The sequence below is a fragment of the Gambusia affinis genome, linkage group LG20 (genome assembly GCF_019740435.1).
Source record: "Gambusia affinis linkage group LG20, SWU_Gaff_1.0, whole genome shotgun sequence".
Classification (NCBI taxonomy): domain Eukaryota; kingdom Metazoa; phylum Chordata; class Actinopteri; order Cyprinodontiformes; family Poeciliidae; genus Gambusia; species Gambusia affinis.
The window spans coordinates 15032068-15058682 of record NC_057887.1 but is presented as its reverse complement, the minus strand read 5'-3'; the positions used below and the strand labels follow the sequence as shown (position 1 = coordinate 15058682).

Genomic DNA, 26615 nt, shown 5'->3' with positions numbered 1-26615 from the left:
ATACCTCATGTTCCTGCCATCTGGGCGCAGAGCGTTCATGTTTATTCATGAGTCGTCGTCGTGACCACAAAGGCTGGGAGCTACTGACTTCGCTCGCTTCTGGCCGCAGACGACGACACGCACGCAGCGATTCACATGCTAAAAGTATTCATGAGCACCTGCTGCAGCCGCCCTAATTCCAGTATATCCAGCAGGAAACGCACAGGTGGCACTGCATGTTGGGAGGCCCCCAGGAGTACCACTGGGCCGACCGCATGGCTGCTCGACGCACAAAACGCAATAAATGGTTGTATTGTTGAAGTTCAATTAGAGCGAGATTAGAAAATGAAAGAGTCGTCCAGATGAGGATTGAGAGGGAAAAATTGCAAAATTTGCACAATCAAAACATTTAGGGATGAAACAAGTAATCAAATTATTCATAAGGAATTGATTATTAAAATAATCGGCAACTAATTTAGTAATTGGAGTACATAAATTCAAAAAAGGCTACTTGCTGAAAGAACAAGAGCAGAAATTAATCCAAAAATGTACAAAAGATATAGATGTTTTGCATCTAAGATAAAAAAAAAACAGGGCTGCACAGTGGCGCAGTTGGTAGAGCTGTTGCCTTGCAGCAAGAAGGTCCTGGGTTCGATTCCCGGCCCGGGGTCTTTCTGCATGGAGTTTGCATGTTCTCCCTGTGCATGTGTGGGTTCTCTCCGGGTTCTCCAGCTTCCTCCCACAGTCCAAAAACATGACTGTCAGGTTAATTGGTTTCTCTAAATTCTCCCTAGGTGTGAGTGTGTGTGTGAATGGTTGTTTGTCTTGTATGTCTCTGTGTTGCCCTGCGACAGACTGGCGACCTGTCCAGGGTGAACCCCGCCTCTCGCCTGGTACGCAGCTGGAGATTGGAACCAGCAACCCTCCCGACCCCATTAGGGAAGAAGGGTGTATAGAAAATGGATGGATGGATGGATGGATAAAAAAAAAACACCTTTATCTTGTCATAGTTTCAGATCCCTCTGGTTCGAATTATGTAAAAAAAAATGTTCAAATAAGCACCTTCTGCATCCATTTATTAATCAATAAAGACAAAAAAGTCAGACTTTATGTTAAATTAAGCAGAAAGAGCTGAGCTACAAAAGATCAAGCATGCACTAAGTTAATGCTTTTAGTGCATTTTATGGCAATAAAATGTTAATTTTCTTATTTAAAAAGGAACTTAATTGTTTATTTTTATGTTTGATGTTATTCCTAATAATGTATGAATAAGATCTAAGATTTAACCGATTAACTGATTAATCGTCAGAATAACTAATCGTTAGCTGCAGCCCTAATAAAACTTAGTCTGTGCTCTGTTTAAAATCAGCGACAGTTTTGAAGTTTCTCACAGCAGATCAACTTTAAACTTCCACAAAATTAACACCAAAGTCGCAATTCAGCAAGAAAACGAACCAAACACCTACAAAGTCTTGTCGGATGTCGTTGAAGTCTTTTCCATATTTCTCCAAAGCCTCTTCAAACATGGCCGCTTCCGAGGCGCTCCACTCCTCCATCTCATCCCTGCAGAGCACCGGGCCGCCCGCCGGGACCAGAACGCTCAGAGCGCTGGACAGGTCGTAGTTGTGACGATGCAGCGTGTCCATCGCGTGGAACTAAGAGAGAACGAGGATTATGATGAATTCCTATTTAGGAAGCAGCAGCGTGAAAGAAACAGAAGCTTCTTCTAAAACATTAAAACATCTTGCAGGTTCCTAAATAGAGATGCTAATATTGAATGGAACAGAAACTTAAGCATTTATACTATCCAAGCATCCATCCCAGATACCTTAATCTGATTATGATTGAACTCAACATGCTTAAAAGTGCGTCTCCTTGATTGAAGCATTTATAGAGTGAAAATGGTGGGTCGTCTGACTGGTGCGTCTCCAGAGAGGAAGCGTGCCTGACTCACCAGTGTGATGTCACGAGAGGCCGCAGCTGCGCTCATGTGCAAGCTTGGTTGTCGAACTGAACTGCTGCAGTCCAGCGCTCGGGCAAAGGTCCCAACCGCTCTGAAAACATCCGACGACAAACAAGAAACCCGTGAAATAAAAGCAAACAGGTGGAATTTTCCCCAGTTTCACTATAAATACGCAAAACATGTACACAAATAAGAGCACCACTACTTTGATGATGAATTTTTACTCAAGTAAACGTAAAAAGAGAAAAAAAGTAGAGTAGAAAAATGTAAAAAATCTATCATGTAATATTTTAAAAAATAGAGCATCAGACAGACCTAAATGTGTGGATATTTTGGTATTTTTTACAAAGGACCAGAATGAAAATAATTAATATAAATAACATAATTACAAAATCAAGCAAAAGAAACATTTTTCCAAATCAGTTTTTTCCACGTAAAACTTAAAAACTGCAGGTCTTTGTGGTGAATGTTTGGTTAAAACGTATTTGCTCTTCATTCAGCAAAATTACTCGCAGTGGGTAACTTCACCCAAAACTTACTCAAGTAATAGTAGCAATACTTTATAACAAAATTACTCAAGTAAAAAGTACAGTGTAATAAAAATACTCCTAAAAGTAAATTTTTTCCAATAGGATACTCAAGTAAATGCAACTAGTTACTACCGAACTCTAAACACTATTCATCCAGAAATATGCTTTATGTAAGACAGATTATAGTTAGAACTACATTTGTTCTATAAATGTTTAAATTAAATTGAGAAAATTAACATCAGACATATGAAAAAGAGCTTAATGCAGCCAGGATTTATGATCTTTCTGACAACAGAATGGGTTTATGTGACCATGAGGCAGCAATCCGAGCAGAAAGACCTACCGGGCCACCACTAGGAACTGATCTATCTGTTTGTCAGTCAGAGGACACTCTGGATTCCAGAGCTTCTCTTCCAGTTTGGACTGGTCCCTGTCATCTGCCTCTCCTGCAACACAAAGGAAGCATCTTACGGAGCGAACTGGAACATGATCACTTCAGAGAAAACAAGAAAAGGAAAATCATCGGCCAAACAATAAACCTCGACGTACCCTCCTGCAACATTTCAGGTACGTCTGCCTGAAAGCGCGGTCCCACTCGGATCTCTCCCTTATCGGCCAGCAGGGTCTTCTGAGTCGGGTCGTACACCAGCGAGTAGAAGAAAGTGTCCTGAAGAGGAGCAGAAAGACGTCACTTCATACGACTGCTCTCTTCTGTCAAATCCATGAAGCTACACAATCAATACAGTGCCAGACAATGTGGAAAAAAATGAAGAAAAATCAACACCTTTCTGAGGGAATACATTTAAAAGCAACTGATAAATTGTCAGTAAATAAGAGGCGAGAATGTAGGGATTTATTCATTTAGCAGACGTTCTGAACTAACTGTAGCAGTTAGTTCAGACTTTCTTGGTCTTAAGTCATCAGTTATCTGAACAATCTGGCAATGTTGAATAAAATCTGATTATAAACAACTAACTGCTTCGTTAGGGGATGTTAAGTCAAGTCTCTGAAGACTTAAATTATACATGCCGTCTACTAGCAGTAGGTTAGAAATTCAAATTGCAACCTATGTAGTTAATCCAGAGATCCACTGGTGACCAGAATCAAAACAGACTAAAGCTACATTCACACAGCAGGTGAATGCGTCTCAAATCCCAGTCTGAACCACCCAATTCAGATCTTGTCATGCACAAAAAAATCTGATTTGTGTCACTTTTATATGTGTTACTGAGTCAGATACGTATCCAATTGTTTTCTGCATTGTAAATCTACACCGGCAGAAGCCAGACGGAGTACATCCAGACGTAAACAATGTATGAAAACTAGAATTATCGAACAGCGTCTACCGTGAAAACACCCTAAATGAGATCAGACCTTTTTAGGTTTATTTCAGCTTTTCATTTTGTGAAGCTAAACCAAGATAGAGTCAAATAAATTAGATAAATTAGGAAAAAAAATAAGTGTGATCCGTTATTCCATGATGTTCAGATAAAAGATCAAGCAGCAGTAGCAGACGTCGTTTTTCCCCCCTTAGGCTCACCTCTTTGTCAAGGTATGAAAGAACGGCTTCGGTCTCGTTCAATAACGCGACGCTGCACTTCCCCCTGATGGAGAGGGAGAAAGGGAAGCACGCACCATGTAAAACACATTCAAAGGAAGTGGCCTGTAATGCATTTGTGGCTGAATGACTTGTCCACGTGCGCTGCCTGCCGATGACGAGCGGCGCGGTATAGAAAACAATCTGCATGCGTGTGAGAGCTTGTGTTTAAGTACCTGATGTGTGTCGCAGGTAGACTCTCATACTGTCGGGAGAGGAAGAGCTCTCTGTGACGAAGCTGGTGTTTCTGTTTGTCTGTGAGCTCGGTCTCTGTTGGGTTCTCCTTCTCTTCTTCCAACTCCTCTGCAAAAGGCACAAAGAGAAGAGACCAAATCAGAATAAACACACCGAAGAAACAAGCAGGAGGAGGAGAAAAAAAACAACAAAAAAAACAAAAAATTCAGCCCTTAAGACAAATCTAAGGGATACATTAAAAAAAAGTGCTTCAAAATCAAAAACTTTCACCGGAATTTATGTAAGATTGAGAATGGGCAAATATTTGGTTTTTGAAGATTTAATTTTTGGAAAATCTGCATTTTTATTTTCACCAATAAACTCTTTGGGTTCCCATTGATCATGTCAGTTCGCCCAAAATCCACCATCTGTTTCACAACTTCAATTTATTTGGACTTTGAATTCAAGTCAACTCTGACAGGATATTAGGATCAGGATAAGATTTTATTTTACTTTATAATTTTTTTTAAAATAAAGTCATGATGTTACAAGAACACAGTCAGAGTAAAACCAAAATAAAGTCCTAATATTACCGGAATAAAGTCACAATATTTGGAGAATGAAGTAGCAATTTTATGGGAATCCAAACACAAAAAATAACAAATTATTACAGATTTTTTGAAATGACTATTTTCTTGTAAATTTAAGACAGTCTTGTGAAATCGCATCTTTATTCTGCTGATATTATGACTATTATATTCTCCAGGCTTTATATTAATATGCTCATATTAATATAAAGCCTGGCCCTAATATTAAGTCCTACAACTCACAAAATGGATGATTAAAATAAAAGCCAGTTTTTGACATTTGCATTTTTTTAGAAAAAAAGAGAAAACATTTTAAAATCAGAAACTGAATCCAAGTATGAAAAAAAAATTTATTTAAGCCATATCGTCCAGCCCTTCAGACCAACTAAAAATGTGATCTACAGCACCGTATCCATCCATAAATACTGGATTTGCTGGTTTGGAGCAGCTGAGTCAACACACAAAGACAACAGCAGATGAGAGCAAAAACACTCAAACTACAATCCAGAAACGATTTAAATGAATTTCAGTGGATTTGTTAAACACTAATGAAAAGTTTTATGACTGTAAACATGTTTATGATCTATTGATGATCGTCAAAGTCCTTTATCTCAATCCTGAATGCAGGTTTGCCACTTTTAGATTAAGAACAAGTGAGCTAACAGTTATGCAGTAAGCCTGATTTTTTATTTTTGCTTTGGTTTCAGGAACAAAAGGAATCAAAACCAGTTTAAAAACAGGTGAGCTCATTGCAGAATTTTCCATTTCCTCCATGATGGAGCTTGAACACAATGTTCTGAGTAAAGGAGCTGCTGCTGCTTCAGGAAGGTCTCTAAAAAAATTGAAGTTAGAGGAAGCAAAGAGATGTAAGAAGCTATTTCAAAGGAAGCCTTATTTTCTAAAACTGCTCCACATATTACAGACGTATCTGTTTTGATCCGTCTGCCTTGCAGCCTTCTGGAGAAGGAGATGTTGTCAGCCTTCTGAAAATCTCAGTAAAGATTTATAAACCAGCAGAAAAGGCATGCAGAAAACTGCAAACACTAAATGTTAACATAAGAAGTTAAAGATCAATAAAATATGGAATATTTGTGGAATTATGTGCAACTGCAGAGCTGTTTAATTCCTACTTCTCTCATATAGAAGGGATGAGTCAAAATCTAATACAAATATTTAATCATTTTTCAGGCTGAAAAGGCTCCTGTATTATTAACATGAGTCAACCTGATATTTTTTTTCTCTCAAACATTGAATTATGTGGTGCTAAAGTTTATTTTTCTCACTGATCTTGAAGAAAAATAAATATATTGTGTTATATTCTAAGGTAGTGAGCAATAATCTGCATTGTAAATAAGATATGTTGTAATTCCTGTTTGATAGTGAGTATAAGTCGAATCGAATCAAATCAAATTTTATTTGTGTGGCACATTTCGGGAGCAAGGCATTTCAAAGTGCTTTACATCATAACAAACACAGAAACACAATGCAACATAGAATCAACCAAAACACAACATTAAGTCCAGTTCCATCAATAAATTTGTAATTGATTATGTTTCAAACAGGTGGGTCTTTAGTTGAGATTTAAAAGATGTCAGTGTTTCAGCTGTTTTACAGTTTTCTGGAAGTTTGTTCCAAATTTGTGGTGCATAGATGCTGAATGCTGCTTCTCCTCCTTTAGTTGTGTACTTCTAAGTACACAACTAAAGGTTATATAAATGTACATGCTTTACATTGTTTTAAAATACATTAAAAATTTAAAAAAGCATTTATTTTGGAGGTGTGGTGGCTTTTATTTTGCCATGGTGCAATCAGTTACATGCAGAGGAAACCTTGTGTAGTGCTTTTTTCAAATACAGGAACTCCAAAGTGCTTTACGCTACATTCACCCTTTCATACACTGATAGTGGTAAGCTACATTGTAGCCACAGCTGCCCTGAGGCAAACTGACAAAAACGAGGCTGCTATTCAGTCGGCGCCACCATCAACATCAATACACAGCGTTCAGTTTTTTTTCTCTGCAGTTTATATTCATGCACGTCTCTAAAGACAAATTTCAGCTGTAGCTGTTATTCATGTTAGTTTAAGGTCTGAAAATGGTCCGAGCCAGCGACTCACTTGCGTGTTTATCTGCGAGCTGGATGAGGCTGTGAGAGATGTCTCTCCTTCTGTAGAAGCAAACCACCTTGGCCTCGACATTCCCACTGGCGGTCTGAAATGAGAGAGAATGAAGATCAAGACTGGCATGAAAAAATGCGGCAAACAAGCCCATCTACACGACTCCAATTTCCCAGAAGAACCATCTCCTTTGTGCATCCGTCAAGTTGAGACAAGCTGGAAAGAACAGTAACGGTTTAAAAAAAAAAAAGAAAAGATGATTGATTTATTCTCACGTTGTATAATTAGTCCAACGGGTGGACTGACAAGTATTAAATGGCAAAACTGATGCTGAGTGATTTAATGTGGGAGAACAGGTGAATCTTAATAATGGAGAAAAAGTGATTTATTTCAGTTATTCAAACTCACTGGATGAAGTTGGGGTATAGTTTCAGAAATAACAGTCTGATTCGTTTAACTCAGGGGCGTCAAAGTCATTTTTGTTTTGGGCCAAATCAAGATCATGAATGCTCGTAAAGGGCCGGTTGTGCCAGAATGTATTGATAAAACTTGTTCACAAACTGTTAAAATATCATTAAATCCTTAAAATTAAGTAATTTTGAACATCTTTTTAATCCCTCCAGGATTTAACAATTGTTTTGTGATTTTTTTTTTGCAATAAAAATCAAAGTGTTTGTGGTACTAATTTGGAAATATTGGCGCTTTTTTATGTCTGTTAATGAGACTTATTACTCGCTGCTTAGACCGTGGGCTGTAATCTGACATTTAGGCTGAGGCATCTGTTTAGTACAAGTAAGAAACTTTTTGACAATTTTTGTGGAAAATCTGCCATAAATTACCAATTAAATATTAGTGCAAAAAAAGTGTAGCAATTTGTTGATTTTGTGTGAATTTCCATGATAATTCTCATGAAACAGGAGTGATTGATTGATATAATTTGGCAGTAAACATAAAACCTGAATTGATTTGATAGATAAAGTGATATTTAACACATTTAGCATTTAGTATAGAACTTAGAGACGCATAAAAAGTAATGGCAGGCCGGATTTGGCCCACAGACCTCGAGTTTGACACACAATTTAAACCATTGCTTAGATTTTACTGATAACATCTTAAGGTCAGTTCAGTTTTTTTTTTTTTTACAGAATTATTAGTGCTAAATTAGACCAACAAAGTAAGGAAAGAGTGTTTATAAATGATTTTTTTTTTTTTTTTTTTACAGAGCTAGAGGCCTTTTTCATTAGTAGCTGGACAAGAAGAAATGCAGAGAAAGGAAGAAATGTAGCAAATGTATGAAACTGGGAAAGCTGCAGCCTTTGCATTCAGATTGTCTGCTTCATCAAAAGGTTTTGAACAAATTTGATAGTCTGCACCAGTGGTGTCGAACTCGTTTTCATTTTGGGCCATATCAAAAATCTGAATGTTCTTAAAGGACTAGAATGTATTAATAAAACCAATTAAATTGTTAAAATATTAATACATAGCTGTTTGTTTCTCCATTCAATAAGTGTAATATTGAACATCTTTTCACACTGGCCAGTCTATAGAGGATTTTGTTATTTTATTGTGTGTTTTTTTTGCTATCAAAATCACAGATTTTGTAGCACTAATACAGAAACACTTGAAAGGAATTTGTTCGATATTTGCACTGTATATATTTGATGCAGCAGTCACTTAAACCCTGTATTTCTGGCCAATTCTGAGAAACAAATTCCAGTAAAATCTGACAAAATGTGGTTGATTTTGCGTAAATTGTTCGGATCTGTGAAAAACTGGAGGGACGTGTTGATGCAATTTGGCGTTTAGAGGGCCACATAAAAGGCTGCAGCGGGCCAGATTTGGCCCTCCAGCCTTGAGTTTGACACAAGTGGTCTACACCAGTGTTTCCCAACCCTGGTCCTCAAGGCACACTGTCCTACATGTTTTAGAGAAGGGGTGTCAAACTCCAGTCCTCGAGGGCCGCTGTCCTGCAACGTTTAGATGTGCCTCTGCTGCACCACCTGAATGGAATAATTAGGTCATTAGCAAGGCTCTGGAGAACTGATCTACACAATTAATCCATTTCATTCCAGTGTTTTGTACCTGTGGCACATCTAAAAACTGCAGGACGCCGGCCCTTGAGGGCTGGACTTTGACACCTGTGTTTTAGAGGTTTCCCTGCTTTAATGGGCCTGATTCAACTGATTTAAACGCCTGTTAATCAGTCATCAATTGAAATCAGCTGGACTGAAGCAAGGAAATGCCTAAAACATGCAGGGTAGTGTGCCTCGAGGACCAGGGTTGGGAAACACTGGTCTACACCATCATGCAGTCCGTTGCCGAGTCGATAGTAGTCAATCACTGGAACCCTCCCTGAAGAGGTCAAGCCACAAAAAGGTCGCTGCTGAAACTGCTGGCTGTTCAAAGTGCTCTAAGCATAACAATGGACAGTGTCGTGGAAGAAAAATTGTGCAAAATCAACAGGGAGAGTCACAATTTTGAGAGGATTGCAAATGCAAAGCTCATTGAAGAGTTTGAGGATGATTCATTAAAAGTGGCTTTATATATTCAGGTCCAATTTATGAGACATTTCACTTCTCAATAAGAGAGAACGACGGAAACATTGGAGCCGACTAAGACTGAAGAAAGAGTGAAGAGACAACAGTTTTTTGAGGTCCAGGGTAAAGTTTTAACATTCAGTGATGATTTAGGATCACAGATCATCTGATGGTGTTGGCCCTCTGTGTTTTCTGGAGTCAAAGGTCAAACATAAAATACACAGTCTCAATGCAACTTACATAAATGTTTGACACCTTTAAGGTTTATGTTGTTCATTTTTGTTTGTTTAGGTTTTGTTTTACATTACTGCTGGTTTTGCTTGGTTACTTGTCTTTGTATTTCATTTAAAAAAGCAAAAAACTAATTATTTAAAAAAAAAAAAAAAAAAAAAAAAAAGAGAAGTCAGCACACAGCCACCAACCAAGACATTTTAGAGCACTTCTTGTTTCTTTATTGAGATGATTTTATTTTCTAGCAGGACTTGTCATCTGCCCACATTTCCAAAAGTACAACTACTACTTTCATTAATAATGATAAAATCACTGTGTTTGATCAGCTAGTAAACTAGCCAAACCAAAACCGCATATGGCAAATTTATGGAGTGTTCAGAGGAAGATGGGAGCCAACAAAGCAAACAATGCAGACAAGTTGAAAGTTCATCACCTCTATGAAATACAAAAGGAGCCCTAACCAATTATTAAGTGTGTATAATGAACAGTACACAAACTTTGTGTAAAACATAATCATCAAAATGAACTATAATAAATTGTTGAAGTTGAAGTGTGTGTGTAATGACCACTTTTTGGTCATATTTTAATTAAACAAGGTTTTTTTTGGCCATCAGCAGATCAGACCAGGTGTGTTTTTGATTACAAAATAAGAAACACACAGCAAAGCAATACAACAGCAGCAGAAGTCATGTTACTCACCCCTCACTATCTCAAGTTTATTTAGCAAACAACACAGATAAGCGACGTATAAGCTCTTTTTTCTTTGCGAAGCAGCAATATTACATTGAATATCTTCATTGAGAGCAAAGTGCAGCCAAAGTCGAATTCCTTGGTTGTGTGGCGAACAAAGAGCCTGATGCAGCAATTCCCCTTTTTGTCTCTATTACATTAATAAAAAATGTTTTCTTTTTTAATAACTAAGACCTTATTTGACATTTTCTCAATAAATATTCGTTTCCAATTTAAGTATTCAACTCCATGCAAGCAAGTCTAGATTTAACGATGCAATCTTTTGGTTTGCTTTTTGTTGCCTTAGCTGACACACCCCTTGCAGATATGTTAAAAGAGGAACCTGTCCACGTGACCAAGCTGGAACAGCATCAGATCATGTTGCAGATTTATTCCAGCTAAAAGCTGGTATCAAATTCTAGCTAACCGTGCATGCTAAGCACAAATACATGGGCTTTAAAAGCCTTTATTACGGGTATTATTACGTCAACAACCGCACACGCCCTTACAGGTGTGTCCAGTAATGAAGAAAAACGACAGTTGGGAGACAAAGGAACACCTGTCAATTTCAGTCAAACAATTAACACTTAAAATACCAGAACGCACATAGACATAGGGGTAGTACGTGGAGGTTGCAGGCAGGAATCCAAGTTATTCCCCCTTCGGCACAAAAAGGACAAACAATGCAGTACCTTGTTGAGTTCTTCTATCCGACGGATCAGGTAAGGGTTACTGGAGGAATTTTCAAAGAAGACATAATCTGCAACACCAAACAAGAGGTCATCAGAACATCATAGCCAAAATAAACACATTTATGACTAAACAAATCCGTCTTCAACTATAGAAAATGTTTTATTTGTGAGGATGTAACAAAAATGACTCCCAGTGAATTACAAGCAAAATAAAAATGCACAAAAGCAAACTTAAGAAATACTTTTAAGCATGATTTGTAGCTCTGAGAAAGTTATCAGAAAAGTTTACCTATAGGTGTAGAAATCCCATAACCTTTCAAAACATTTGTCAATTTCCCATTCTTATCCTTCCTTTTACCCGTTCTCTATTGTTCGTGTAGACCTAAATCAACATTTTCCAATAGCATCTAATTGAACAGTCAGACTATGATAATGAAATAGTTTACATCAAAGCTTGTCCATGTATTACAATGACCTAGTCAAAGTCCAGACAGGGAATCCATCTGATCTGTGGTAAGACTTGAAAACTGATCTTCAGAAATCCTCTCCATCCAATCTGACTGAGTTTGAGTTATTATTCAAGGAAGAACTGTCAACATTTTCTGTATATAGCATGCAATAGAGACTTGCAGGTGCAAGTGGTTCTATGAAGTATTGAGTCTTAATTTATATTTCTAAAAAAAACAAACTTTTTTTTACATATATCATTTTTGTTTTACTTCATAGTTATGCATTACTTTGTGTTGACCTGTCAAATATACTCTTAGAATAAAATCTTGAAGATTATGTCTGCAAGTTCACCAAATGTACCAAGGGTCTGAAAGCTTCTGCAAGGAACAAACTTAAATCAATTTAAATATTGTGCTAGTCAAAAAGCATCATTAGTCATTTTCACAGACTCAAAATCCAAGATGCTCCTGACATGCTAAACAATTAGCAGTATTATAGACCTACTACCGCTTTCCTTGTGAATAAAAACTGCTGATTATGTAAATAAGAGTTCAATAGAAAAATGATGGCTGCTTAGAACTTCCTTTTTTTTAACAAAAGGTGATATTTCTGAGACTGGAGTTGGTTTAAGATGGCAGCTTCTGTCATAATTTATTTCTGTTACTCTTCCTCAAAAGTCAAATTTCAAAATGAAATTGAATTCCATCCAAAAACAGAGATTAGGACAACAATCCAGCTTATTTTCTGCTTAGCCTAAGTAAGGTGCTACTGACTCTTGTCTCTAATTCATGAGCGATGCTGGAGTGACTAGACTTTTTTAGTACGATGTTAAGACAGTTTTTCCCTCTGGTTTTGGATGCTGTGCAGCTGGAAGGATCTTTTTTTATTACTTTTTGACTTTTAGACAATTACTGAATCATAACCATGGCAGTAAGGTATTGTTTTCACGACTGGGAGCAGCTGATTAGCATCCCAAAAGCTCAAATGATACCTGAACTATGACGACAAATCCCAAAGAAGTTGAAAAGGAAACGCAGAGCAAAGAAGCAAAGAAGAAGTTCAAGCCATCACTTCCATTAGTCCTAAAGGGGGAAAGGTTCTCCTATGTTTCTGTCTGGCTTTCTGACCTTACAGCCAGACAGATTTAAAGACGACAGGCAAAAGCAAGTGAGGTGGATTAGCAGTGCTTCCCAACAATTGATGTTGTCGTCAACCAGAACATCCTACTGTATAATATCATCTCTGCGGCCTGGAAACTGAGCTGTTAGCATGTCATGATACTCAAGTATAAACAACAGATTTGGTCAGGAGCCTCTTCAGATTCAATGCAAGACTGACTGTTACTGTAGATCCGTCCTGCCCACAGCATCACCATTCACAACAACTCTTTGGAGATACTTGGTTGAGTTACAGTGCTTCTCAATTCCAGTCCTCAGGCCCCCTTGATCTGCATGTTTTAGATGTGCCTCTATTCCAGAACAGCTTATTCAAATGATTGCATGACTATCAAGTACTGCAGACGCCTGTTAATCACCTACAGATTCAACCCAGGTGTGTAGCATAAAGGAAACACCTAAAACATGCAGGGCGGAGGGGCGTGAGGACCGGAATTGAGAAACACTGAGTTACGACAACATTTAATATAAAGGTACTTTTGAAATTCAAACCCTTTAATCATCAAAAATTAAACAGAAAGTAACACTTAAGCCATTATTACCATGTGTGAAATGCATCTGTATAATAAATGTGTTTCAATTTTTGAAATTCATAATTTATATAAATGCATGTGATGATTTAGTGAGATGCACATGGTCTGTGCATTATGCAGGAGAGGACTTGAATGCAACGTGGAGTTAACAAAGAGCACCTGAAGGCATCAGAAACGAAGATAAGATACATTGTGATGTGCAAGTGGTTGCCAGAATGGCGAAATATATGGTTTATGCTGCAACAATCAAGTGATGCATCAAGGCATTTATGATAACTTTGCATTTTGAGGTAAAGGAAAGGTCGGGTATGAGCAAATGAAGGTGTAAGGTTCAGCGCAGCAGACGCACCGACGCCATGAAGACAATAATTTGATGCTGAATTCCAGCAGAGTGCTAACGAGCTAGCTGGTCGACCAAGCAGCCCGACTTGATCACTAACCACACTATAAGCCAATGTGTGTGTAAAATTAAACGCTACGGGGAAAAGCAGATTTTAATGTCACCAAGATGGTCGTCTAATTACAATGCAGAAATAATAAAAGGAGGAAGAAGACGGTGAGCCGCGGCTTGTGCTAACGTTAGCTAAATAAGGACTCGTAGACTAATGGCTGCATGCCAGAAGAGGCAAATACAAAGACAGCCTCAGACTGACCGAAATTCAATTTCGCCAGCCGCTTAAATACACCTCCAGCCATGGGCTAACACAGCTTGTGGCTCTTCCACGTCCACCGTGAAAGTATTTCGCAACCACTGTAGCGGCTAACAGTGCCGACAGCTGAAAAAAATGTTTACATTACCAGGTAGCCAGTTAGCGAGCTGGCGACTAGCTGCTGAGAGGCCTGACCCATTTTGGATCCCAAATATTAAGAAAAGCTCACCTTCCGGCTCCAGCCTCACTCACATCTAAACATGCAGCTCAACCGCATCTCACCTTTACACACACAATCACCAACACATCACCAAATAACACAAAGGAGATTCAAAACTTAGTTGTTTCTGTTTAATTTTTTTTTTTTAAAAAGGATCCACTAACATACATACCTCCGACCCGGTACATGTTGGCCGCCATTTCTGCCCTCCCAGCGTGTTAACGTAAAGCATAAACTAAGCGAAATGACATAAATTAATCTTAAAATATATACATCTAAAACTCTGTTTCCTAAAAAGACAATGTGATTTTTAAATTACGATCGTCGGGACTCCGGATGTGTTCACTATCAGGGGAGAATTTTGGCTACTCAGACGCCCCTTCCTCCTCCTACTCCTCCTCTACCGATTCGCAGCAGCAGCTTTTTACAATACAGTAAACTCAGAGCGGCCGACAGAAGTCGGATGAACCCGAAAAACCACTCACTGTTCGGAGGCGACGGAAGGGGCTGCGCAGGCGCAAACACGGGCACGTCGAAACAACTAAGTTATATGTGTTCATTGGGATTTTATAAAATAGATCAACAAAAAGTAGCCGTAAAATGATCTGTTATGAACAAAAGTTTTTGGGTTTTTTTACAGATAAAAATCTTGAGAAACATTAAAGATACGCTCTGTATTTGCATTTTGACACCCTTAAATATTTAAGGTTAAATTAAATTCAATTAAAAAATACTTTATTGATTCCAAAGTGGACATTAAATGTTGTTGTGATTCATATTATTTAAGATTCTTCTAATAGTTGTTGTAGATGCTGATGGCTGTGCGCAGTATGGGATCTCCTCTAGTGGTCAGTATTACAGCGATTCTGAGGGAGCCTCTGACTGAAGATACTCTGGTGTTGTGAGGCAGTTTCAAAAAGAGGATGCTCAGGGTTGTTCATATTTCTTTATATTATTATTATTATTATTTATTTTATGACGAATCATTCTTTGTTCTATCATCTCCAATAATTCCAGTAGTATTATTGGAAACCGGCCTTCTTAATCAGGTTGTTTAGCCTTCTTTTGGAGCTAGCCAAACAGATGATGGAAAAAAAAAATATTACGTCCTACACAACAGTCATTTTGCATCTTACCACAAACAGTGAAGAACTGAAGCTTCCTGAAGAAGTAAAGTCTGCTCTGTTGGCTTCAATGTTGTGTCTCTAGTTCAGTCTGTCTGAGAGAACGCTGAGGTGTTTATATTCCTCAACCACCTCCACATTTTCTCCAGTGAAGACAAAGTGGTTTTCATTATGCTGTTTTTCATAAAATCTATAATCATCTAAAGATAACATGGTTGTTTCCCTACCGTGACACAAAGCGATCCACCAGCTTTCTGTGCTCAGTTTCTTCACGTCTCTGATAAAACCAACTACTGCAGAGACATCTGAGTATTTCTGCAGGTGACAGGACTGTGTCTTGTATTGGAAATCTGAAGTGTACAGTATGAAAATCGAACATTAACAAATATTTCATCTCAGTCACACAGAACTTGAATAAATAAATAAAATAAGTTTTAAAATTATGATTTCATTTGTTAAGGGAAAACAAACTTGCCAAAGTAATCTGACCCAATGTAGAAAACGTAACTGCTTTTATTAGTAATTTATTTTGGATTTAATATGCGAACTAATGAGAGAAAAGTGCAGCTTTTGTGGAAAACTGACACCACATTTCAGAAAAAGAACTTGAAATATTCAGACATGGTGGTGGTCGTGTCATGGTCTGGAACTGCTTTGCTGTAATTTCTGCTCTCTACCAGAAAATCCTGAAGCCAATTGCCCAACTAATCGGTTCATGACATTTGATCAGATCAACTACTAACTACTTATATTATGCAGCAGGGCAATGAACCCACAAAACAAAAACAAGCTAGCAAATGAAAATAAAGATAAAGGTTTTGTATTGGCCTAAACAGATGGGGTAGCTATAGCTAGTAGGATTGACTTATCATGTCTGACTGATGACCTAAAGATTTGTACAAGATATAGATGAACAAAGTTTTTAAATGATCAATTACAGACTATTTTTATTGATAAAAAGCCCACAATATTTAAAAGAACAATACATTATAAGAACAATACATGAGTAAATAGAATATTTGAGTCAAAACAGATTAATGTTAATGTTAGAATTCAACTTTGATTTTTAAAATGCATTTCACTGTCTGTTATTGTTCAGTCTACATTATTTCTACTCAGAATCATTAATTGAAAGCTGTCCAAATTTACCTATTGCACCTGGGTTATTGGTTAAATTCTGTGTTTTATCAGTGTGGAAACAAAACAATAAGCTGTGATTTTACTGTCGGGTGGTTTGTGTTTCTCGCTGCGTGCGCGCATATGACATCACGGATGGGACTATCTCGCCCTGAGTGGGGTGGAGAGAGTTTTATCCAGACCACAGAGGCAGAAGGAGCGGGCAGTGGGAGAAACAGAGGAGATTTAGTTTCATCCACACACGGACCAAACCTATACGTCCGTTTCCAGGAAAGGCGCGCCACGCCCCGGGGGCCAGGGGAGACCGTCCGCTCCCCTTCAGGTGCCCTGACTCCTGAGATGAAAGCAAGAATGGACAGTGAAGAAGAGTTTTAGACGGGTACAGGTCGCCAAGATGAAGTTCGGGAAGAGCATATGCGTGCTGAATGTGGGGGGAACCCGGTACGCCTTCACTCGTGAGGTGATCAGGGATTTCCCACTCCGGCGCGTCAGCCGCTTACATGCCTGTGCGACCGAGAAAGAGGTCCTAGAATTGTGCGACGACTACGACCGGGACCGGAACGAGTTCTTCTTCGACCGCCACGCGCAAGCTTTCGTGTTCATAATGCTGTACGTGCGCTCCGGCAAACTCCGGTTTGTCCCCGGAGTCTGCGAGCTATCCTTCTACACCGAGATGCTGTATTGGGGGCTGGAGACGGCGCACCTGGACTCCTGCTGCCAGAAGCGCCTGGACGAGAGGATGTCCGACATCGGGATGGACAGTCTCTCTGAGGAGGACATCATACTGTCCGGGGATGAGTGCCTGACTCCGGAGGAGACGACGCAACAGATTGCGCTCACCGGACGCGCCAAATGGCTGGAGAGGATGCGCAAAACCTTCGAGGATCCTAATTCTTCCCTGGCGGCGCAGCTTCTGGCTTCGGTGTCCGTGATTTTCGTGATTATTTCTATGATCATGCTGTGTGCCAGCACGCTGCCGGACTGGGATACGGCTAAGAAGACTACCGTGGAAGAGCACAGGTAGGCGATGGTGTGCGACCAAACTGCAGTGCTTGAGGGGCTCCCCTCGGTGAAATGCGGTCAGACATTAAGGCGCGATGAGATGGTGCTCTTAAGTCCTGTGCGTAAAAGTGAGACACTTTATGAATGAGTTGTTCAAAATCAGTAAAATCCACCACACTGACTCTAAATATAGTTTGTCACCTATAGAGAAATATGTCAAGTTACTCTTTGTTTTGCTGTGTTGTGGTAAATTGTTGTTTAATCGAAATAAACAAACTTCCACTTACAGGCTTCCACACCACACCCCTCTCATGACATCACATAAGGCATAAGGTGACCAATCGAACCTCATCAGAGTATTTTCCCACATATCTCTGCAGGTTCTTCATGTGGTTCTGTTAAGTAATGAAAACTAGTATTTTTCTCTCAATTTTAGGTCTATGTGAAGGGAAGATGGACTCATATGCTCAGATATCACTAAATTGAAATATAAAAACCGGATTTGCCCTTTTTTTGGATCCATTAGCAACGTAAACTTATAACAGCACATTTCTCTTTATTTTATGCAGTTAGGCATGAGCACTAAATTACAAAAAGAAATGTTATAGTACTTTGTGTGGCTATTCTTTAATGACATGCAAACTGTCAGAAGTGATAAAAAATGTATAAATGTCACCTTTCAGTACATACGATATGCACAGCAGCCATATTGGAAACAAAATCCAGACCTGTTGATTGAAATGCAAATTTAGTTGAAATTCCGACTTTGGGAGATTCTCCTGTTTTTCAGACAGGGAACTTAAACATGCACCATTACGTTTCATTTAGTTACATCTAAACTCTGTACATACAACATAGTTAGTATGTTGTGAAAATGCCAGGATGGAGGGTAGTAGAAATAGACCTGTCAGATGGATTTTAATGCCAAAAACAGAGCTTTTTTTGGTGCAAAATTGCAAAAATAATTATGTTGCTTAAAATAAAAACTCAAGTTTCAGACTCATGTAAGAACTTTACCTAGACTTTTGGTCTGAAACTTAACTATCTTATGTAATAATGACTTAAAAATAAGTTTGAAACCCTGATCCAGCTCATTTGGATATTTTTAATCAAATTCTTTCTTCAGATGTATTTACTTGTATTATGTTTGTCTGCAGAGAAATGTTGCAATATCATAGAGTTCAGGAAAATTTGCTTGTATAGAACAGCCTGTTCCATAGTGATCAAAGAAATAAAAAAATCACCCATCACTCAGTTCCCAGGAAGAGGAGCTGTGGGAGTGAGGTGAAGCAGAAGGAGTGCAGACTGCATTTGGGGCCATTTTATGAGGGACAGATATGCTCAAAAACTAATCTGATTAAAATACTCTGTTAGTATAGAAAATGATAGAAAAGCAATATCCTTCATTGTCCCAGAATGGTTAAATTAGCAGGTTTAAGGTAAATGAATGCATCCAGATTAACACAAAACCAAAAAAGTATAAAACCAGAAAAATAAGAATGGAAAACTGTACAGCAAGGGCAAATTTTACAGGATAAGGAAATGTATTATTTCCAGTTATAAGAAATAATCAAATGAAATAATCAGGAATATAAAGCTGTATTTTGTGTACTAAATATAAAGGTCAACGATGATCATTGTCATCTTAACTTTTTGCTTCTGCTTTGTCGTCTCACACATTATCCTGGGGTCACTGGAGTCAAACAGGTAAAGTTGCAACATATTTCTTTATTATTTCACCTTTTTTATACAAGTAGATCTCACAGCGATGTGAAGCCTCATTTTTAAAAGCAATCTACTTTATATGTACATAATAATTTGATAGTCATAAAAATCTATCTAATTGTCTCGACAAAGTAAAACTTACATAAAATAAAATAAAATACCATAAAACCATTAAGAGCATAAACAGCTGCCCACTGATGATTTCTCAATTTACCTTAAGATGTTTAAAACCTTTAGTTCAACTAAGCTGCACAGCTTCAGATCCAGTGTTTTTCCAATTAAGAAAATCCGTTTTTCCAGTTTAAGGAAGACCAAGAAAGTTAGATAAACTGGTATTCTGTACAGTGCTGGACTTTTACATCCTGTAGTGAATCTCAGCATTCAACCGGTAAGGAGCTAACAAGAACATTCATATAAATGATAAAATCATAATCAATGTGAGGTAAAAGGTCAGCTGCCACAGGTTGTTTATTCATGTTAAATGAAAAACATGCTTTAATTCTATGAAAAGAGCCTTATTTGATTATCATACTATTAACATCTGACATAAAATAAATATTTTTATCTAGTAATAAGCATTTCTAGCAAGCAAAATTCAATTTGTGCAGACAGGATGCAGGGAGAGTAACAAAGGTTTTCTTTTAGTTTTGAGAATTAATTTGAGATGCAACAAATGTGATTAAATAATGTCAAAAGCAGCCTGTAGATGATCGCAAACTATGGCAATGGAGTTTCCATGGCAGTAAACAACTGCGTCATCAGCATAGAGATGGACAGATATACCAGATGCATTATCCCCGAAGTTATTAATGTAAATTTAACTCCAGTCTGCTAGAATCTGATAAAAATAACAGTCACTGCAGCATTAACTCATGCAAGCCATGCTGTCACACAAAGCAATTAAAAACACATACAGTTTGATTCTGCGTTAAAATAATTTGATGAAAAAAGACAACATATTCATATATTTGTAAAGCCTTTATTAACAAATAATTCACATTCAGTGATCCAACATTGATCATATTTCTACTCTCACTGAAGCTTGATGAAAACTCCCAAACTGGGTCAATTTATGACTAATTCAGTTCAACTAATATTACAAATAAAACACCATTCCCATAACAGTTAGACTGAAAACAAACAGAACTTTTAACTCCAGACCAAATCATAACTGACAGTTCAAATATCCATTTTACACCTACCCATGTGTCCTGTAAAAACATTTACCATGCATTTAATCCCTTACATATTAGTATATTTTTCGTTATACTTATCAGTTTAATAAATAAAAAAAAAATACTCAGAAAAATCCTCAAATCTCATGTGTAATTAAATTGAATTACACATATTTTCTCTCAACTTTGTATTGCATTCACTTGAGTTTTACGAAATATGACAGATTACGTTCCCTAATGCAACCAAAACAACTCTTAAACAATCTACTGTTATTTATTATAGTCATGAAATTTCCATGTATAAGTTGATCATAGAAAATTACAACAAATAATATCCAAGACTTAAATCAAAGTGTGAAACAAAGCTTTAGCTACTGCTATCTATTTCCCTTTATTGATACATTTAAAAGGCAGAAATAAGAATGTTTCCATTGTTTGATGTGGTGGAAGAGGGATAGGGAAGTCCGATCTGTTCATCAAAATGGCCGCCTGTGAAGAACGATGAGGTTCTTAATATCTAGAATTTAGTCAGTTTTGATCCAGTGTTTGGTTAAACTTCCCCTCCTCTGCCCTGACAGCATAATCTGAGCATTTGGGTTTAAGAAACAACCCAGCAGTTTTTAGTGTATTAGTGGGAAACATGGTAAATATATCCTGGTGCTTGGTAAACTGGCGCCTCTGAGGACATTATGCTCATTGATGAGTTTCAGGCAACCCCATTAATCATTAGCATCCTCACATGGCTGTCACACAAGCCCCCTAAGAGAAAATCAATAATGGATCAATATTATCTACTAAACTTGAAGTGTTAATAACAGAGGGAGCTCTCTTGCGATGCATTTCTCTTACCTTTTCCTTCTGTGGAAAAGTTTCTGACTGAGCAACTCTTTTGGTCACATAATGAAAACCTGCATTTCCATTTCTGCATTGTGTTTTCTTTTTGGGTTTTTTTTAGCTACAGCCTGTCCTCTGAAGAAAGTCCTGAGGAGTCCATTTTCTATATAAGGTTAGGTTTTGTTCTCTCAGGCTGGACATAACTTTGAGTTTGGAGCTTTTCCAGGGGGTTAGGTAATCAACTAAAAGCGTAGCTCGTACTTGGGGCCAAAGGGATCCAGTTTCATGCCAGTAGATGATGCAGTTTTCTCAGCTGCTTCATAATTTGGGTTGATTCAATTGTGGTAATCGCTACCATGTTGGAACATGCGGTCTTTGCTTCCTTGAATCTCGTTTGTGTCAAATACCAGCGGGATGGCTTTCTATTTCAGCTTTATGGCCTTTGCTGTGTTAATTGGGGGATTAATTGTGTGGCTGATTTTGTCACAATCACTCTATCAGGCTTTTTCTTCTTTCCCTGTGTGGAGTTTAATTCAGCCTGTTTTTGTTTACTTGTATGTCTAAATTGCATCAAATGTGCTCCTTATTTCCAATGATTTAAATCCTTTTGCTTGGCTTATTCCTGCCTCACACCGACAGGTCAAGTCAAGCAGTATCTCACATCAAGCATATTGTTATCTGTCTGGAGCTCCTCTGCCATTTCCTGTTTATTGTTGAACTCTTTTCTTTCTCTCTCCCATCTTCCTTCTTTAGGATAGTGGAGGCCGTGTGCATCGGCTGGTTTACAGCTGAGTGCATTGTGCGCTTTCTGTTGGCCAGAGACAAGTGCGACTTCATCCGCCATCCGCTGAACATCATTGACGCGATAGCCATTACCCCCTACTATGTCACCATGGCAATGGCCGGAGCTGGGATGCCGGGTGCCGGGCTCGGGGTTGCTGGAGTGATACTGCGCGTGCTGAGGATGATGAGAGTGTTCTGGCTCATGAAGCTGGCCAGACATTTCCTGGGCCTGCAGACTCTGGGGCTGACGCTCAGGCGCTGCTACAGGGAGATGGTCATGCTCATGGTGTTTGTCTTCGTGGCCATGGCGATATACAGTGCCCTGGCACAGCTGCTGGAGCACGGCTTGGACTTGGACTCGCAGAACCAGGACTTCGCCAGCATCCCGGCCGCCGCCTGGTGGGTCATCATCTCCATGACTACAGTCGGGTACGGGGATGTGTATCCAGTGACGATTGGGGGACGAGTTCTCGGGGGGATGTGTGTTGTGAGCGGGATTGTTCTCCTGGCTCTGCCCATCACGTTCATCTACCACAGCTTTGTTCAGTGCTACCATGAACTGAAGCTCCGCTCCGCCAGATACACACGAAACGTGTCTTCAGAGATACTGCAGTGAACCAAATCAGACACAAACACAGCAAACCAGAAGATCTCCTTGTGAAATAACCAACTGTGTGAACTGCCCTGTTTCCTGGCTTTGGCACACTGCAAAAACACAAAGTCTTACCAAGTGTTGTGGTTTTGTTTCTAGTGCAAATATTTCAAAAGACATTTAACTTACAAGTAACTTTTCATTCAGATCTAGGAACTTCTTTAAAGACAATAATTCTCTAATATTAATTTTAAAAAGTACAAATTCCATTGGCACATTATTGAATTTATAACACGACAAAAATGGTTTTATTGTGAGTGAGAAAATCTGTCAGTAGAACCAGTACTTTTTATTTACTTAAACCCAATCCTATATCTTAATGAAAGATTACTTGTAAGTCAGTTTCGTCTGATTTAGAGTGTACAAATATATTTGCACCAGAGGCCAGAGAAAAAAAACAACTTTGTAAGATGTTGTGTTTTTGCAGAGCAGCATTCAGTTTTGTTGTGCTACATCAGTGGTGTCCAAATGTTTTGCTCTGGGGGTCAAAACTGGCTAATTTAAACCACTCACAGGCCACACTTTGGACACCCTTCCTCCACACAGTCCCTGTCTCCAGCAGAACCGATTATAACTGACCAGCAAACAACATGAAGTAATCAGTATCTTACCTACAGAGGACAGCAGAGAGGTTCAGAGGACAAATTTTCAAAATAAAAGTCAAAAGGTATCCCCTTTTCCTGTTTTTGTTTTTTTGTACAAACAGGAAAAGATCTGAGAGATTTAAATCTCTCAGATCATAAAAATAATTTTAATTTAAAAGATAAACTGAATACAAAAGAAAAAAGTTTTATAACAGGGTGAGATAGCTTTGTTGTACCCCATTAATCTAATACTTAGTCCTTGGCAACAACGACTCCATCACAGTAATTAGTCTCTAATATTGCTTTGAATTATGAACTTCCTGTTTATGCTCTGAATCTCAGTCAGATTTAAGCCTAAACTTTGACTAGGCCACTACAAAGTGTTAATTTTCAGAGCATTTTAGCCATTGTGACATTGCAAGAAGTGGGATTGAGTTTGAGGCCAGAAACAGATGGTCTGATATTTTCCTCCAGGTTTTCTGTCATATCAATAAGAGCAGGCCCCAGACCATCACACTGCCACCACCATGTTTGACTTCTAGTGTGATGTTCTTTTTCTCAAAATTCCTGTTAGTTTTACAGCAAGTGCAATAAGACGTACACCTTTCTAAAAGTATTTCTTTGAACATATCAATCCCCAGAGTTTTTATATTATTTTTTCTCAAATTTTTGGAGATCGTGAAGAGTTTTTTTTGTTTTTGGGTAATTTGAGATGGAGCTTTGTGTTTTTTCTTCATTAGTCATTCTACCACCTTATTTGTTTCTTATAGTTGAATCATGAATTCTGACTGTAGCTGAAGCAAGTGGAAATCAAATTTTCACACCTGTTGAGGTTTCTTTTGCTAGATTATTTCCCCCAATAATTTGTTTTTTCTTATTTTAATCAGCTTATCTTTGTTGAAAATAGTTTGAAGATATAAATTGTTGTTTTTCCAACTTATGTTTGTAAAGTTATATAGAACAAAAAATTAACAGCAATACTTTTGGTTTATTTAGCCTGTCATACAGAACAAAAATGGGTGTTCATTTTTTAAAGTAATATTTTCACCATATCATTCATGCATTCATAAGTATCATCCCAAACTAAATATTTAATTCACAAGCTAAATGTTTAGCTTGGTCTGAAATATTTAGGTCAAAGCAAAATAATTCAGATTAGGAAATAAATATTTAGTTTGAAAATTAAATGTTTAATTTGGAAAATAAATATTTAGTTTAGGAAAATAAACATTTATGTTGAAACTAAACATTTAGCTAACACAAATTAAAATTTAATTTGGAAGTCAATGTTTAGCTTGTAAACTAATTTGTAAACTAATTTAACTAAATTAATTTTCAAGCTAAACATTTGGTTTATGAATTAAATATTAAGTTAAAAACTAAGACATTTATAAACATATGAATGACATGGTTTAAATATTATTGAAAAATTTATAACATTTTTGTCTCTATGACATGCTAAATACATCATAATATTGCTGTTAATTTTTTACTTACAAACTGCACCGTGTTATAATCTTATAATCTGATAAACAGATTATATGTCACCATTTCTGAAGAAAGTATCTGAGGAATGTCCCTCCTCCTCCTGGTGTGAGTTATATCCTAAATTATATTTCCTGCCAAGTATGGTTGATGTAAAAAGTGGAAGTCAGGACATTTTAAAGGCTGAAACGACGTCCCTAAGCAGCCCCAGTTTGACCAGTACTGACCTATAATCCTGTGATAGAGTCTCCATGTTCCGCCAACCTCACCTCCTGATGATTTCTGTCTTCTGTAGGTAAGCTACAGACTACTAATACCTTCTTCAAACAGCTCATGTTTCACCACCTGGAGTGCACCTTTAAAAGCACAGCGTGCAGATAAACACACACACACACACACACACACAGAGAATTATTTATTAGAGACATGCAGGTAAAGCCAATCCCATTTTATCTATGGTTGCTGTTTACACTGTGTCCCCATGGTTACAGATCAGGCAGAAATGGCTGCATTGATGTGTGTATGCGTGTGTGTTTGTTTGTCTGGCTGTTGGCCGCTCACTTTTTCAGAGATTTAATCCCAGATGGAGCAAGTTACACAAGAATGATGTGTGACCTAGATGCATTCTGTGAGACCGGTGTGAAATAAGGAGAGGCGCGAACAAATGCGAGGGGTTACACAGAGGACTCAGAGTGTTAGATGAGCTTTAAGCCAAGAATAATGAAATATGGGTTTGGGTCAGGAGGGACCTCAAAGTGGCAGACAATAAAACAGACACAGATACAACAGGACAGATGGAGTATGAGATGGAGGATGAAAAAAATACTGCAAAAAAAAAAAAAAAAAGAAAAAAGACAAAGCCCAAGCACAAAGAATGAAAAGCTGCTTCTTTATTTGTGAGTGAATGTGAGGCATTTTGTGTTTCTCAGTCTCCAAGGCAACCTCATCCTGCAACATGCCAATCATTATGGTGGTTGATTTCTGTGCACACAAATAGACTGCATCCACGCACACCTCCTGGATGGTGCACAACAGCTTTTTCCTGGGATTTTTGAGGAGAATCACAACACAAATCGAGATAAAACTGAGTGCAAAATAAAGGAATGTGTTTGAAAACAAAAAGAGCATCCAGGGCTGCCACAAATGATGGTTCTGACATTGATACATTGATAACTCACGCATGTTTGTGGCGTTCTTTGCCAAGATGATGCGATTTGTCGAACAGACACATGATCCAAACAAACAAGTCAACACCTCTCCCACACAACAGTCTTTCTCTACATCTCTTCTCCTTTTCCTCCCCTTTTTATTACACAGAAATCTGACTTTTTTTTCCCAAATAAATCAAATGTTTAAGTCAATCTATATGTTTCCAGCACTGTTTTAGAGATCTGTATTAGTTTAGAGTGTGTTTGTCACATTAAATATTCTTGTTCTTTGTGTGCTTTTTAAGTTTGGCAGATATCTTAAAATGAAATTGAATATTTCTTTAGCTGAGTTCTGACATAAATCATGTAGCTTTTGCTTTCAAGAAGGAACATTTTGATTGAAACCCTCGATCAGACATTTTTACTCATGATAAATGTGATCAGTGTTTGAGCTTTTTTAATAAAACCTCTGATATGTAGAACCAAATTGCCTGACTGCTTATTTCAAACTTTATCATAAGATTATTAAGCAAAAGCCTCTTGGACCTTTTTCACATTTTATCACATTACAACTAAGGATGCGCCAATCCACTTTTTTCACTTCCCATACCAATATCGGGCCACACTTTGGATGAGTTGATTTTATTCATTTTTACCAATTTTGGCAAGTAATTTTATAGCAAAGCAGCATCATAAAGTGATACAAAATGCAATTTACATGATGATCCAATGTTCATGCACGAGAAGAAATAACAGGTATTTCATTTTAAATATCTGAACGCTGGAGAAAGTTTTATAGGTTCG

The 26615-nt window shown here is 37.9% G+C and overlaps 2 protein-coding genes across 3 annotated transcripts in view; one reads left to right on the top strand and one right to left on the bottom strand.

The window, feature by feature from the left end:
* Positions 1-14659, bottom strand: part of mta3 (metastasis associated 1 family, member 3) — a 30900-nt gene extending 16241 nt beyond the window's left edge. Inside the window, exons 1-9 of one of the 2 annotated variants that reach the window (XM_044103843.1) lie at positions 14335-14659; positions 11135-11202; positions 6946-7039; positions 4246-4372; positions 4013-4076; positions 3022-3139; positions 2816-2918; positions 1934-2033; positions 1446-1634 (exon numbers count right to left, since the gene is read on the bottom strand). In XM_044103843.1, the coding sequence (XP_043959778.1) occupies positions 1446-1634; positions 1934-2033; positions 2816-2918; positions 3022-3139; positions 4013-4076; positions 4246-4372; positions 6946-7039; positions 11135-11202; positions 14335-14362 (891 nt within the window). In that variant the 5' untranslated portion in view covers positions 14363-14659. The remainder of the gene's footprint in view (positions 1-1445; positions 1635-1933; positions 2034-2815; positions 2919-3021; positions 3140-4012; positions 4077-4245; positions 4373-6945; positions 7040-11134; positions 11203-14334) is intronic. The other variant, XM_044103844.1, reaches the window with a different exon arrangement.
* Positions 14660-16634: 1975 nt separating this feature from the next.
* Positions 16635-26285, top strand: kcng3 (potassium voltage-gated channel, subfamily G, member 3). The gene is made up of 2 exons (XM_044103842.1): positions 16635-17443; positions 21913-26285. Exons 1-2 carry the CDS (start codon positions 16818-16820, stop codon positions 22556-22558), a joined length of 1272 nt encoding a protein of 423 aa, XP_043959777.1. The 5' UTR covers positions 16635-16817; the 3' UTR covers positions 22559-26285.
* Positions 26286-26615: the final 330 nt, after the last annotated feature.

Bases quoted from the DNA above. Each gene is read 5' to 3' on its own strand.
- kcng3 (XM_044103842.1), top strand. From the start codon at position 16,818: ATGAAGTTCGGGAAGAGCATATGCGTGCTGAATGTGGGGGGAACCCGG. The intron at 17,444-21,912 runs GTAGGCGATGGT...TTCCTTCTTTAG, and splicing joins ACTACCGTGGAAGAGCACAG to GATAGTGGAGGCCGTGTGCA.